This window comes from Balaenoptera physalus, assembly GCF_965194825.1.
Source record: "Balaenoptera physalus genome assembly, chromosome: 7".
Taxonomy (NCBI): Eukaryota; Metazoa; Chordata; class Mammalia; order Artiodactyla; family Balaenopteridae; genus Balaenoptera; species Balaenoptera physalus.
In genome coordinates, this window is record NC_138886.1 from 8,588,853 (window position 1) to 8,601,570 (window position 12,718).

The 12,718-nt window shown below is 51.2% G+C and overlaps 1 protein-coding gene across 29 annotated transcripts in view; it reads right to left on the bottom strand.

Moving 5' to 3' along the window:
- RALGPS1 (Ral GEF with PH domain and SH3 binding motif 1) overlaps positions 1–12,718 on the bottom strand; it is a 296,025-nt gene that overhangs the window by 43,073 nt on the left and 240,234 nt on the right. For all 29 annotated transcript variants that reach the window (XM_082470081.1, XM_082470080.1, XM_082470079.1 and 26 more), the window contains 3 exons: positions 11,278–11,415; positions 8,797–8,890; positions 3,819–3,886 (listed from right to left, as the gene is read on the bottom strand). In XM_082470081.1, the coding sequence (XP_082326207.1) occupies positions 3,819–3,886; positions 8,797–8,890; positions 11,278–11,415 (300 nt within the window). The remainder of the gene's footprint in view (positions 1–3,818; positions 3,887–8,796; positions 8,891–11,277; positions 11,416–12,718) is intronic.

Genomic DNA, 12,718 nt, shown 5'->3' on the forward strand with positions numbered 1-12,718 from the left:
GGAGGGCAGGTCTTCGCCAGGTTCCGCTGGGGCCCGGCTCACCGTCGGCCCTGGCACGTGAAGCCTCGAGTGAAGAGATGCCTCTTGGGGACTCTACTCGGCAGGTGTGGGGTGCCTGCTGGCTGGAAAGAGTCCAGAGCTGTAGCCCCAGCCCCCATCCCGAGGAGCCGAGGGAGGCTGCGTTCCTCCCACTCCTGGGCCTGCAAGAGGCACATTCCTGTCCCCGGATCTGGTCGGGCTCCTGTCACGCAGCCCAGTCTAACTGCCAGACGCAGAAGGCCTCCCTGGAGCTGCCCTCTGGTCCCGCCCCCCACGGGACCCCGCGGGTCCCCTCTGTCGTCTGAGGGTGGGAAGCCGGGACCACAGAGTGCGTCTGAAGCCTTCCAGACGCTCCCGGGCCCTCTGGTGATCAATGAAAACCTTAACATCCTGTTTCCAGGCTGGAGCCAGGGATTTGAAAAGTCAGTGCAGACGCTCCTGGGCCCCGGGGTCTGCTGGCCACACTGTGTGGAAACGCCGGCCTCAGCACTTTTCTGGGAGGAACGTGGAGTCAGCAGGCAGCCCGGGAACCAGGTGCCCACAGGGCCTCGCCAGGAGCCCAGAGACCAAGCGCCCCAGGTGCCGGGATCTGGGAACCCCAGGCTGGTGGGGAAAGCAGACACAGAGGGACAAAGAAGCTGCAAGAGGGTATAACGCAAGGTTGGCAAACTCTGGAAAAGGCCAGGTAGTGAATGTTTTAGGCTTTGCAGGCCGTGGGGTCTCTGTCCCAACCTCAGCTCTGCTGTCGTAGCGAGCGAGCCGCCAACGTGCCCACGGCCGCGTGTGGCTGTGCTCCGATACAAACCAGGGTGGGCTGCGTTAGGGCCATGGTGTGCTCCTTGCCCCCAGTGTAACAGGGGGCCTGACCTGGGGGGCGGGGGGCTGGGTGGAAGAAAGGCTTCCGTGGGGCCATGACATTTTGCTAAAACCTGAGGAGTGATTCAGGTGACAGAGGCAGAATCATAATATTGACAATAATACCATCATCCTAATAAAGTTACACTTGATGAGGGTGTTCCATGTGTCAGGGACTTGCTAAGTGTTTTACACACACATGACCTCAATAAATTTGCACAACTCTCTGCGGGAGGTATGATTATGCCCGCTTTACAGATGGAGAAATTGAGGCTTGGCGGGTATGTGGGGTGTTCTGTCTGACCCTTCAGATGCATTCTTTGCCCTGCTTGGTGCCCGTGGGAGGCTGACCCCCGAGAGGCATCTCTTGGCTCCCTCACCCAGGCCTCCAATTGGGTTTGGCCGATGGGAGGCTCCGGCAGCAGATGGGGCGGGAGAGCAGAGGAGAGAGAGGTCAGGGCATTTTTTTCTCCCCCCTCCTTCCTGCTTCACCCTCCGCTACCACAGCTCCTGCCAAGCTGACTGTCCTCTGCGACTCAGAGCTTGCCAGAGTCGGTAATATTTTTCCCCACCAGGTCCTTCAGCCTAGAGGCGCTGGGGGCCTCGCTATCCTTTGTCTGAAGTATTTATTCCTACTGCCATTTCACCTTCATTAAGTTTCTTCCTGTGAGTCATCCGGGGGCAATTCTGTTTCCTGCCAGGAGTTTCTGACTGATGCTTGAGGTTAGTTAACTTGCTGGCTTCTGGTTTCACATGGCTAATACACAACGGAGCAGGTGGAGGTGATGGGGGATGGGATGGAAGGAGAGTCCGGCTGAACCTTGAGGAGGCTGGACCGGCAGCTGGATCCCAGCTCCAGTACTGGTTTCCAGCACAGGCAGGGGTCAAAAATGAAAGCAACTCCTCCTTTCCGGCCCCGGGCTCAATGAGTGGTCCAGTCCCGGAGACCCCCAACTAGCAGTGTTAGTTTTCTGCGTCTGGCTCCTGTCTCCAACCTGGGGCACTGGGAGATGAATCTTCCAGCATGTCTGGAGGGTAGAAAGTGTGGTGGTGGGCACTTGTTGGCACCTGGGGAAGGCCAGAGACGTATGTGGTCATCCTGTTAAGGTGTATTAACCAGATAGGGTGCAGAGGCCTCTTATTCAAACTGATTTGGAGGAGACTCAGAAGGGCAGAACACTTTGTATTTGAGCCCACTCTCCGGCTCCAGAATTCTGGCATTCTCTCCTGAAGAAATAGTCTTGAGTGGTTAGCATTTCCTACTGTTCCTTCTGTGGCCCGAAACGATTGCTTTAGAATCCTACTGCTACTTCCTACACCCCTCTGGTGAAATCCCTGCCCCCCGTCCACCCCCTACCCAAGGTCAGGTGTAGCTGAGCGTCCGGAAGGAACACGGCCGACTGAGCGGGGGAAGGTTCTAGAACAGGGGCAGAGCTGAGAAGGCAGAGAAAGACCAGTGCCAGGAGCTTCCCTTCTGGTCACCTCTGCTGGTGGGTCATCTGCTACGTGTGGAAGGCAGCGGATGTGTGGGAGGAGACTGCAGAAGATATTTTCATGTTAGGCACATGGAACCCTGTGAAAATCAAGCTCAGGCCAGCACTCTGTCTCTTGAGGTGTGGACAGCAGCACTCCCAAGGCTGTGTGGATCAACCAGCGTCTCCCTCTGCTAAGTTACTGTGGGACCCGCCCTCCCCCTGAGGGGGGACTAGGGGCAGGGTCCAACCTGCACAATGGAGCCAGGAGAGGCTGGGAAAGGCAAGGAGCCTAGAGAAAACCCTCAGGGCAGAGGCCTTGTTTGGGGGCGCTAGTGGGAGGCTGCATACCCCACCTCTTGTGGCTCTGCGGTCCTGGGCCCAGCAGCACTGCTGCACTGGCCTGGCTCCAGAAAGGAGAAAGAGTGGCTTGAGACATCGACAGGCTGGAGGTGGCACGACACCGGTCAGCAGCCTGCGACAGCCACCCCCTCACCAAACACTCACTGCCTGTCAGACTCTACGCTGCGTGCCTTCTGAATATCATTTCAATTTTGACATTCCAGCGACTCTGGGATGGATGACTTATTATTCCCCATCTTATGGGTAAGGAAACTGAGGCCCAGAGGGCATGAAGTGGCTTGTCCAAGACTGCAGTGGCCTAGAACCCAGGTTGGTGTCACCCAAGCTCAAACCAGGAGGAGGAAATACAATCAGACCCCCGCCCCCAATCTGGTCCCTCCCCAGGCAGCAGCAGAGCTCAGTCCCAGTGACGAGAGTTGGCTGGAATATGGATAAAAGGAAACCGTCACAGACATGACTCTGAAGCAGCTAACACCGCGTGCACACGTGGGCGGAGGGCTTTAAAGTGTGACCCTGCCCGGGTGGCACAGCCCTGCAAGGTGAGAGCTAGTATCACCTCCATCCTGTGGATGAGGCCAGCGAGGATCAGAGAGGTAAAGTGACAAAGCTGGAAACGTCACAGCTTGGATTTGACTTCAAAGCCTGGGCCCCTAATCTCTAGGGAACACTGTCAATATGTCAATAAAACTGATGCCCGAGGAAGGCGAGCCGTCTGTGTGTGGTGGGAAATACCCCAGGCATCCCGTGCACCCTTCCGGGGCTTGTCAACCCAAGCCTGGCGGTAGGCCCAATGACAAGGGTCCAGGTGACCGGGAGAAGGTGCTGGGGTTTTCTCTACCCTGTGCATGCTCCCGGCTTGGGGTTCGACCTTGCCTGTCTTAGGTCTCAGGCTCTTCCAGGGAGCCCCAGCCCAGAGGTGCCCCACAGGGGCCACATGTGATCAGAAGCCTGGGCAGGCTGTGAGCAGGGACGCTGAGTCTGCCAGCCTGCAAACTGGACTCTGGCCTTTGGCTCCACAGGAAAGGCCAACCCTGTCAGCCATGTTAGGGCTACTGGAGAGTCTGCCCCCACTCGAGGTAGCTACGATACCTGCAAGATCTTCCTTGGAAGAGACTAGTCTCGGGGAGCTGCTTCCTGGTTCAATTCTGAGCGACAGTCTGAAAACAAAGATTTTCAAAAGATTAGATGGGCTCTGGTGTGTCAGGGGGTGGGGAGTGGAAGGTAACATGTGCACGCTTGGAACTGAGAAGCTGGACTGCTGTTAAGGGCTATTACAGTCACAGAACCCAGGAATACTCTGAGGTCTACTCCAGATCACAGCCACTTCCTTCCAAGGTCCCCAGGGGATTTCCATGACCAAAAAATAATGGTTAAGGAAGACACAGTGAACAGTGTAATCATGGCCCATCATCTGCTGGGCACAGATGTGTTCATTCTCAAGACAACGCTATGAACTAGGAACACCATCCCCGTCTTGTAGAGGAAGAAACTGAGGAGCATCGAAGTCAAGCAGCTTCCCCAAGATTCACAGGGCTAACAGGTGGCCGAGCAGGGGACCAGGGCTGTCTGACCCCAAACCCCAAACCAGGGCATTTAATCATTAGATTGCACTCTCTCTCAGATGCCTCCAGAGAGGCATGACACAATGGTTATTACTATTTTTTAAAAGCATCGATTAAGAACTTCTGGGTGAAAATGACAAGAGTGAAGCCGGCTGCGAGACTTCTCTCTCACCCAACAAAACGAACAAACAATTATAAAGGCTCAGGAGTAAAAGAACTCACCAGCTGCTACTCAGCAAGGGAGGGGGTATAAACTGAAGCCATGAACTTCAGAAACTTGTAGCCAAGAAAAGAAAAAGTGGATCCTGCAGTCTAACCAAATCCTAACACGGTGCGGCTCCTATCCTGCCCTCTGAGACTTCTCGGTGGGTCTGAGCGAGAGTCCTTTCCTTTCCCTCTTCTGACTGGCTGCAGATTCTGGAGAGAAACGGATGGGCCAGGTGGATAGTGTAGGGAATACTCTGATGGAAACGAAGGCTCCATGGCAGTGGCGGGGGGATGATTCGAAACCTGAGGGTATCCTTTTCTGGAATGGGATACAGCCCGAAACTAGGTGGAGGAAACCCTGCTGTAGGCCTTTCAATAGAGCCGCTGTCTCGGGGGCTTCCCTGGCGGCGCAGTGGTTGAGAATCTGCCTGTCAATGCAGGGGACACAGGTTCGAGCCCTGGTCTGGCAAGATCCCACATGCCGCGGAGCAACTGGGCCCGTGAGCCACAATCACTGAGCCTGTGCGTCTGGAGCCTGTGCTCCGCAAGAAGAGAGGCCGTGATAGTGAGAGGCCTGCGCACTGCGATGAAGAGTGGCCCCCGCTTGCCGCAACTAGAGAAAGCCCTCACACAGAAACGAAGACCCAACACAGCCATAAATAAATAAATGAAAAAAAAAAAAATAGAGCCGCTGTCTCTAAAACAGACCGCTTGCTCCCTGCCTCCATGGAGCCTGAGCCCTGCGTCCCCCCGCCGGCTGCACGAGAGGGCAGAGACTGAGAAGCCCTGGGCCTCACAGCACAGCAGGAGGCAAACCAGCCCCTCTCACACAGGGGAGCAGGGTCAGACGTCGCCTCCCTTCACGAGAGCCGTGGAATATCCAGATGAAGCCTCTCACGTGGAAGCAAGATGAAAAGAAACGGTGTGGCAAACTAGCAAACGTCCTCTCAGGAAAGCGAGAAAGAGGAAAGAAGAGAGCATTATCCAGATTGCCCAGCCCAGAAGGCAGCCCCAAGGAACACGAGGAAATCCCCCACGTCCTTTAGAACTCGGGCTGAATAAAACAAAACCTGAAAAATGAGATGAGAACACAAACGGGTAAGATGAAAGGGGAGATTGGAAACCTAGGGGAACAAATCAAGGACTGAAACAAGAGAGGACCAGAGGAATACCAGAGTAGAAACAGACCATCCCAGTGACTGTTGATGAAGAAGATGGAGATTATAGCCATTAGAAAGAAGCTGATGGATTTGGAAGGCAGAGCATCCAACATATGGATTCCTGGAACGCTGGAAAGAGAAAAGCCAAGAAGTGGCACAGAAGTAGTCAAAGATAGAAACCAAAAGAATTCCTCTGTAATGAACAAAGAGCATACCCTGTTCCAGGGAAACCTGGTACAGAACCCTCCACTCCGAGGCATTCCTCTTGTAAAGCTTTTGAACCTCAAGGAATTCTTCACCCACCAGGTAGACAAAACAAGTTGCTTATAAGAGGGAAAAACCAGACTGGCGTGAGATTCGTCTACAGCGGCATCAAGCGCCAGAAGGCAGTGGCGCAGGCTCTGCGTGTCTTGAGGGAGGGAAGCAAAGGAGCCCAGCAAGTCAGATGCAAATGCTTTCATGAAAGAGATTGGAGGACTCTTTCGAAAGTGTAGGGCTTTCGTAAACCTACTTCATGACGAAACCCGGCTAAATAAGGGATTGATTTAAAATAAAGACTCCAGGAATGGAGAAGTGACAGGTGGTAAGAATCGAAAATGTTTCAAAACACAAAATAGTAGGAATTATGATTCCTGAACATGATGTGTATGTTATAAACTTGGATGACGTAGAAATAAGAAGATAACTCACAAGGATTTGGAAGATGGTGCAGTAGAGGTGAAGGAGGGGGGAGCTTGCTAACGATCTTATCTTTCATGGCCAGAGTCAACGGACCCTGCTCACCATGGAAATCTAGTTAAAACAGAACTTAGGCACTCCAACCACTTCATGTTTTTCCTGACCTCTTTTGTTAATCTTAGAAGGCCCTTTTAGGAAATAATATCTCTTGTGGTGGAGAAATATTTATTTGTAGAGCAGCAATTCCTTATGTTTTATTTCAGTTCCTTTTTCTGGTTAAATTAAAGTAAATACTTTTAATTAAAAATAGCAAGTGTGGTATAATCCAATTTTAATAAATTCTATTCTTGCATCCATCCATCTATCCATCTTTCTCCATATATATATATACATACATATATATATATATATATATATATATATATATATATATATATATATATACTTTCTATGCATAGAAAAATGTCCAAAATAATGTTCACTTGATGCCAACAGTCAGGCTTTCTAAGTGGTAGGAATTTGGGTAATTTTTCTTAAATAAAATAAAATAGACTAAAGGCTGAGGAAAACAAAGCACTGGTTGGGCTCCTTGGCCCAACGTCTCCAAAGCAGGTCGGGGCAACGTCATTAAGGTAAGAGGTAAGCCTGTGTCCTCTGGGGTGGAGACCAAGTCTCGGGGGGGTGAGTTGGGCCAGGGAGTGTGGGATGCTCAAGCAGAGTCACAAGCCCTGTGCGTCCCGTGTCACTCAGAGCCAGGGTCTTCCTGGGAAGGGACCCCCTCAGTGTTCTGGGCACGGGGCGAGAATGCAGCCTTCCTCCCTGAGTTTGTCCACTTGGAGCACAACAAAGGGCCTTTGTGAAATCCAGGCATTAGGTGCTGGGGGTGTTCAACATCCTTCAGAATGGAAGGCGTTATTACTCACAATCTGCAGCTTGTCCAAGGATTATCTCACGGCCAGAAGTATTTATAGACCATTTTTCTCCTTAAAGGATATTAGTGTTAATGAAAAACTACTGTCTCCTTAACCGCATTATTGGCACATGAATGGAAAGTATTACCCCAGATCCTAAGTGGGAATAATTTCCCACTCCGGGGTACTCTTTTCAGGAACAGCAAATGCTTTGTAAGTAAAAATGAGCAATTTGTGGCAAACGTAATTTTAATGGTAATCTCTGGCCTTTATTTATTGCTGTTATGATTATGTAACAGATCAAAATTTATTATATTCCATTTTAACAATACATTGTACAATAACAACTGAAGACATTATGTTTATGTTCCTAAAGATAGCCAATCATTAGAACCATGTGGGGAGCTTTGAAAAAAATACAAATTTCCAGACCCTGCCCCCCACCCCCACACACCTGGATGGCTAGAAGGCTTCCTAGGTGTCTCTGATCCACAGCCAGGGCTGAGATCCACTCCTGCAGAGGGGGCAGGTGAAAAACCTTGAACAGCCATTCCCAAGGTCTTGGTGAGTGAAAAGGGGTAACCTGGGGTGTCTCTAGTGGCCACAGTTCTCTACAGTTTCCAGTGACTTTGACAAAGACCAAATCATCAAGTTGATCAAATTTTTAGACACAAAACTGGAAGAGATTTAAAAATATATTGGATAGCAGGCTTCAAAGGGATCATGCATGGTTTACTGGAAGCAACCAGTAAGATGAGATTTAAAAGAATACATGTAAAGTTGACGTTTAGGGGGGAAAATGATCAGTTACAAGACGGCTGAGACTTGCCTCCATCATATATCAGGCCATATGAAAAGTCCTGAGGCTCTTAGCTGACCTCAAGCTCAAAGTGAGCCAAGAAGACATCCAATCAATACGGCAGACAGACCCAACGTGAAAAAACTTCTTTCTCCCTCTAAATACATAGATATGTTGGATAAATTCCCAGCTGCCACAAATGCAGAAAGAACTGAAAGCCAGAGCAGGTGAGTGGAAGATGAGGCCAAAGGGCCCACAGGGGTCTTCATGGGAACTGGGCCTATTCCATACGGGCGGCATGGGATGGAGACGGGGCCTCAGCCAGCGCCAGATGGCAAGAGTCCAACAGCAAGCTGGGGCCCCAGGGAGTTGCCTCGTGCCTGAAACAGGCTCTCAGAGAACTCTGTTTGGCAGCCTGGAGATGTGGCTAGAAAGCTGTCCTTCCGCTCGGCGCCGAGTGGGGGGAGTCAGTCCTGAGAACCTGGAGCACTAAGCCTGCACCACACACAACCGTGGAGCCCAAATTCACTCACGCTCCGCACTAGAAAAAGCCACGCTGAGAAGTTGACGGAACACCCTCCTTGGTCCGGTGGCGCCTGTGGGGCTGGGGCAGGTGGGAGGAGACGCTCAGCAGCCCTGCTGCGGGCTCTGTGGGGTCAGAGGTCACCTTATGCACACGTGCTGGGGGGGAGGTGCCAGTGCTGCTGCAGTGACCTCCCGCAAGCCCTGCAGGGGGCCAGGGGCACTTACTTGTAGTTGTCGTCTTCCACAAACTTCTGGAGCTCTTCAATGTAGCGCACGGACTTCAGGTACTTCTGCACGTGGGGCAGGGTTGTGAGGTGGTCTGGAGGAGGAGGACAAAACCCAGAGGCTTCAGTCTCTCCCCATCCCCAGGGCCCCCATGAGAAGCTCCTTAGGGACTGAGATATATATTCAGTCTTTCAACAGTTGCTGATGATCCCTTAGGCCGGGCCTGTGCTGGGCCCAGAGGGGTCCCTCAGGAAGTGCCCCCCAGATGGCGGGGCCACAGACACCACACCCTGAGGTCACCACAGTTCCTTGGCTGGGGAAAGATGGGTCTTGGGGGAAAGATGGCCTCCAGCGAGGTGTGTGTGCCCTAAAACAGGTCTCCACTGGAGTAACTGGCCAAGCCTCCCACGCTTTGCCCAACCTCATGTGACAAGAATGCAAGAAAGAATGAACCCCATCCAGCCTGGTGTGCAGGCCCAACCCAGATCCTGGCACAGCCTGAGAGTCTGGCCCATGGGCTGGAGCTGCTGCACCCTGAGAGGAAAGGGAAGGGCCTAGACGCTTGAGCACCTGTGCCGTGCCAGGCTCTGCACCCGGTGATTTCTAGAAGCCATCTGCCTCAACCTTTGCACCTGCCTCATTTCGGGGAGTAAGATGTCAACTGCACACAGGAGGAAGCCATGGCAACTTGCCAGGTCACATTGCTGAGAAGTTTTGACCCCGGGTCACCTGCGGCCTCAGCCACACTGCACTGTCTCTCTGTCCCAGGGTGACTGACGTCAGGTGCACTCCCCAGACCGTCACAGTCACTGCACTCTTTCTGAGGGGGCCATAAACCCCCTCTGCCATTCGTTCCCCACAGGGTGGGACAGACCAGTTAAGGAGAGAGGTTGAGGCAGTGGAGGATGCTGTGGAGAGGAGCGGAGAGAGGATAGGGAAGGGCTCCCACTTTCCCGGGGTTGGGAGGGGTGTAGCCGGGTGCCACGAGGAGCCCCTGATGGCTCTGCCTCGTAACTGTGAGATTCTCAGCAGGTCATTCTCTTTCTCTACGGCCTCGGTGTTCTCGTCTCTGGAATGGGGATAATGACCCCTGCTTCACGGAGCTGACGACGGGGAAGGGGCAGGGGAACATACTGGTAGTAAGAGTGAGCATTTCCTGAGCCCTAATGAAATGCTGGGGCAGGTGGTAGTAAGAGTGAGCATTTCCTGAGCCCTAATGAAATGCTGGGGTGGGCTAAAGGCTCTACACAGTCACGTCCCCATCTTTACTATGAGAAAAGTTCAGACTTAGGACAAAGTGACTTTTCAGGAGGCGGAGCCAAGACGTGAACCCACATCTGTCTGACCCCAAAGCTGTGTATGTAATTGCTCTGCTGGCCAGCAGGACCAGTGTCGAGGTCCTTGAGTGGAAAGGGCACTGGGAACACAGTCCCCTCCCTGTTCCTCTGGGCAGAAGGAGAGCTGGTCTGGAAGTGCGGACACTTGTAGGGGCGGCACTCATGAGCAGACCTTTTGCCTGTGTGGGCCCCCCTGCAGTGGCCTTACCACATGGAGGCTGTTGGTTTCTCCCACCCTACGTACTGGAGGTGGTGTTGGTCTCTTCCTTGTCCCACTTTGCTGCTTCCAGACTTTTACTCGCCCCCGTCCTGTGAAAACCTGCTCCAAGGAGGCACACTCCTGCAGCTCGGCCACCCTCCCCCTCTTCTCTGCTGACTTCTGCCGCCTGGCGCCCTGGTCACTCAGGCCCATTCCTGGAGAACCAGGGCACCCGGCTCACAGTCAAGCCCCATCCCCCAACGTCCACGTGGACGGCCCATCGGCATTGCCAACAACACCTCCTCCAACCATCTCAGACGCCCACCATCACGGTCACCCTTTGGATCTGGTCACACGTGTGGCAGAGCCTGGCCAGTTGTTGATCAAGTCATTTCCCTGTTCCCTCTAGGCCCGCAGCTCCGTTGCATTCCTGGCCTCCCTTGGCAGAAGTGCTGAGCACCACGTGCAAGTCTGGTCCATAAATCCCACTCTGGTATGATTCTCTCTCCTTCTGCATCTGCCAGCTGGATGTAGAGGTCAGTGGAGGACTCGGGGCCATGGGACATGGCAGAGCCACAAGATAGAGGAGCCCAAGTACCTGAACCTGCTCGGAGGAGAGCCACCCAGGAGCTGCCCACAAAGCTCTTCATGAATGAAGGACCTGGGCTCTGCCACTCATTGGACGTGTGACCTTAGACAAGTGACTACACTGTTTTCAGCCTCAGTTTCCTCATCTGTGATACAGAGATGGTAACATCTAGTTTGCATAGTCTCTGAAGATCAAACATGCTTATAAAGGATCCAGAACGTGTTTGATACTCAAGATATCAAAATGAAGAGCTTTGTGGGGACTACCTGGTTTCTAGAGCTTTCTCACTGATAAGGTGCTGGACCCAAATTTCGGTGATGTAAGATTTCACAATTCCAACAACCAGGGGTACTAACCGTAGCTGCAGGAAACTTGTAAATCCGCAATTATTCGAAGAATATTGTTCATCTGATTGGATCTTTGTTCGTTTTCCATGATGCTGCCTGAGGCAGGATATGCAGAATCAATGTAGATTAAATCCAGAAGATAGATGCCTAAAATTAAGCAAGATATTTAATGATGGTAGGTGTTCACCATGAATCAGAAGAAAATGGCACAAAACAGAACTGCTGTGCTAGAAGGTATAGGGTGACATGGAAAAATGCGGTATGATTTGGACTTCATTTCCAATCCTGACTACTAACTTTTCACATAGACTGCTCAACTTTAAATCAAACATCTGAGCAACAACCAAAATGAATGCTGGCAAGATTTTAGCATTTCTAGTTCATACACTCTCCAGCAACAAGGGTTATTACCTGTAACCCAGCTGGAAAATAACAGGACATGAAAGGGATGAATGAATACTTGTGTTTTTTACCAACCACTGCAGTTTAATAGGTCTAAGGTGCCATATCCAGGAGAACACTGTCTGAATTCAGTTTTTCATTTATTCACTTAGCTGTGTGTCTATTTGTTTATCTATCTGTCCATGTATACACATACACACACCCCAAATCATAAATTAAAGAACAAAAGAAGAAGTCGAAAAAGCAACAGTCCTTGGTACAAAGAACTAAGGCTAGACAGAGATTTCCGCTGAGGGTGCTTAATAAGAAAATAACATGTGATATGAAAACATTGCTGTGATAGGCCAGTGCGGGGCCTCAGCATGGCCTCATGGCATCACCCCAGGGGGAATTCGGGACAAGCCACCTGGCCAGGGATGAGAAAACAGGACTGGCTGTGGGGTGTGGCCCAGCTGACTGGCTTGCTGCAGGGCCACACTTTAGTCTCTCTGGCGATGTGCATGGACAACGTGGCATATCCTTCCAGCAGCCCCCCTATGAGTACTGCCACTACACCGTAATATTGGAGGGGTTGAGCAGCAGTAGTTATGTAAAGCAGAATTTAAGGCAGAAAACATTGAACAAGGCAAAGAGGAGTGATTGATATTAATGAAAGGCACAGTGGATTGAGAAGATCTAATGATTACTAACTTCTAAGCATAAAGCAACATTGCACCAAAATATACAAAGCAAAAAAGGGCCAAAAATGAAAAGTGGATTCAAGAAAGCCACAAACATGGAGGGAGCCTTTGGTATGTCTCTTCGAGAATGTGTGTGTGTGTGCGCACATATGTATGTACATACAAAAATATACCCATATACATAAATGCATCTACAGATATACACATGTATGTATGTGTCCATATATAAATGTAGTATTTAAGTAACAAAATTAACAAGCTTGGTGTTACATAAATAAAAATATAATTCTTTTTAAACACTCATGGAATGCTTACAAACACTGATTATATGCTAGTCTATAAAAAAAAGCTCAATAAGCTCCAAAAAG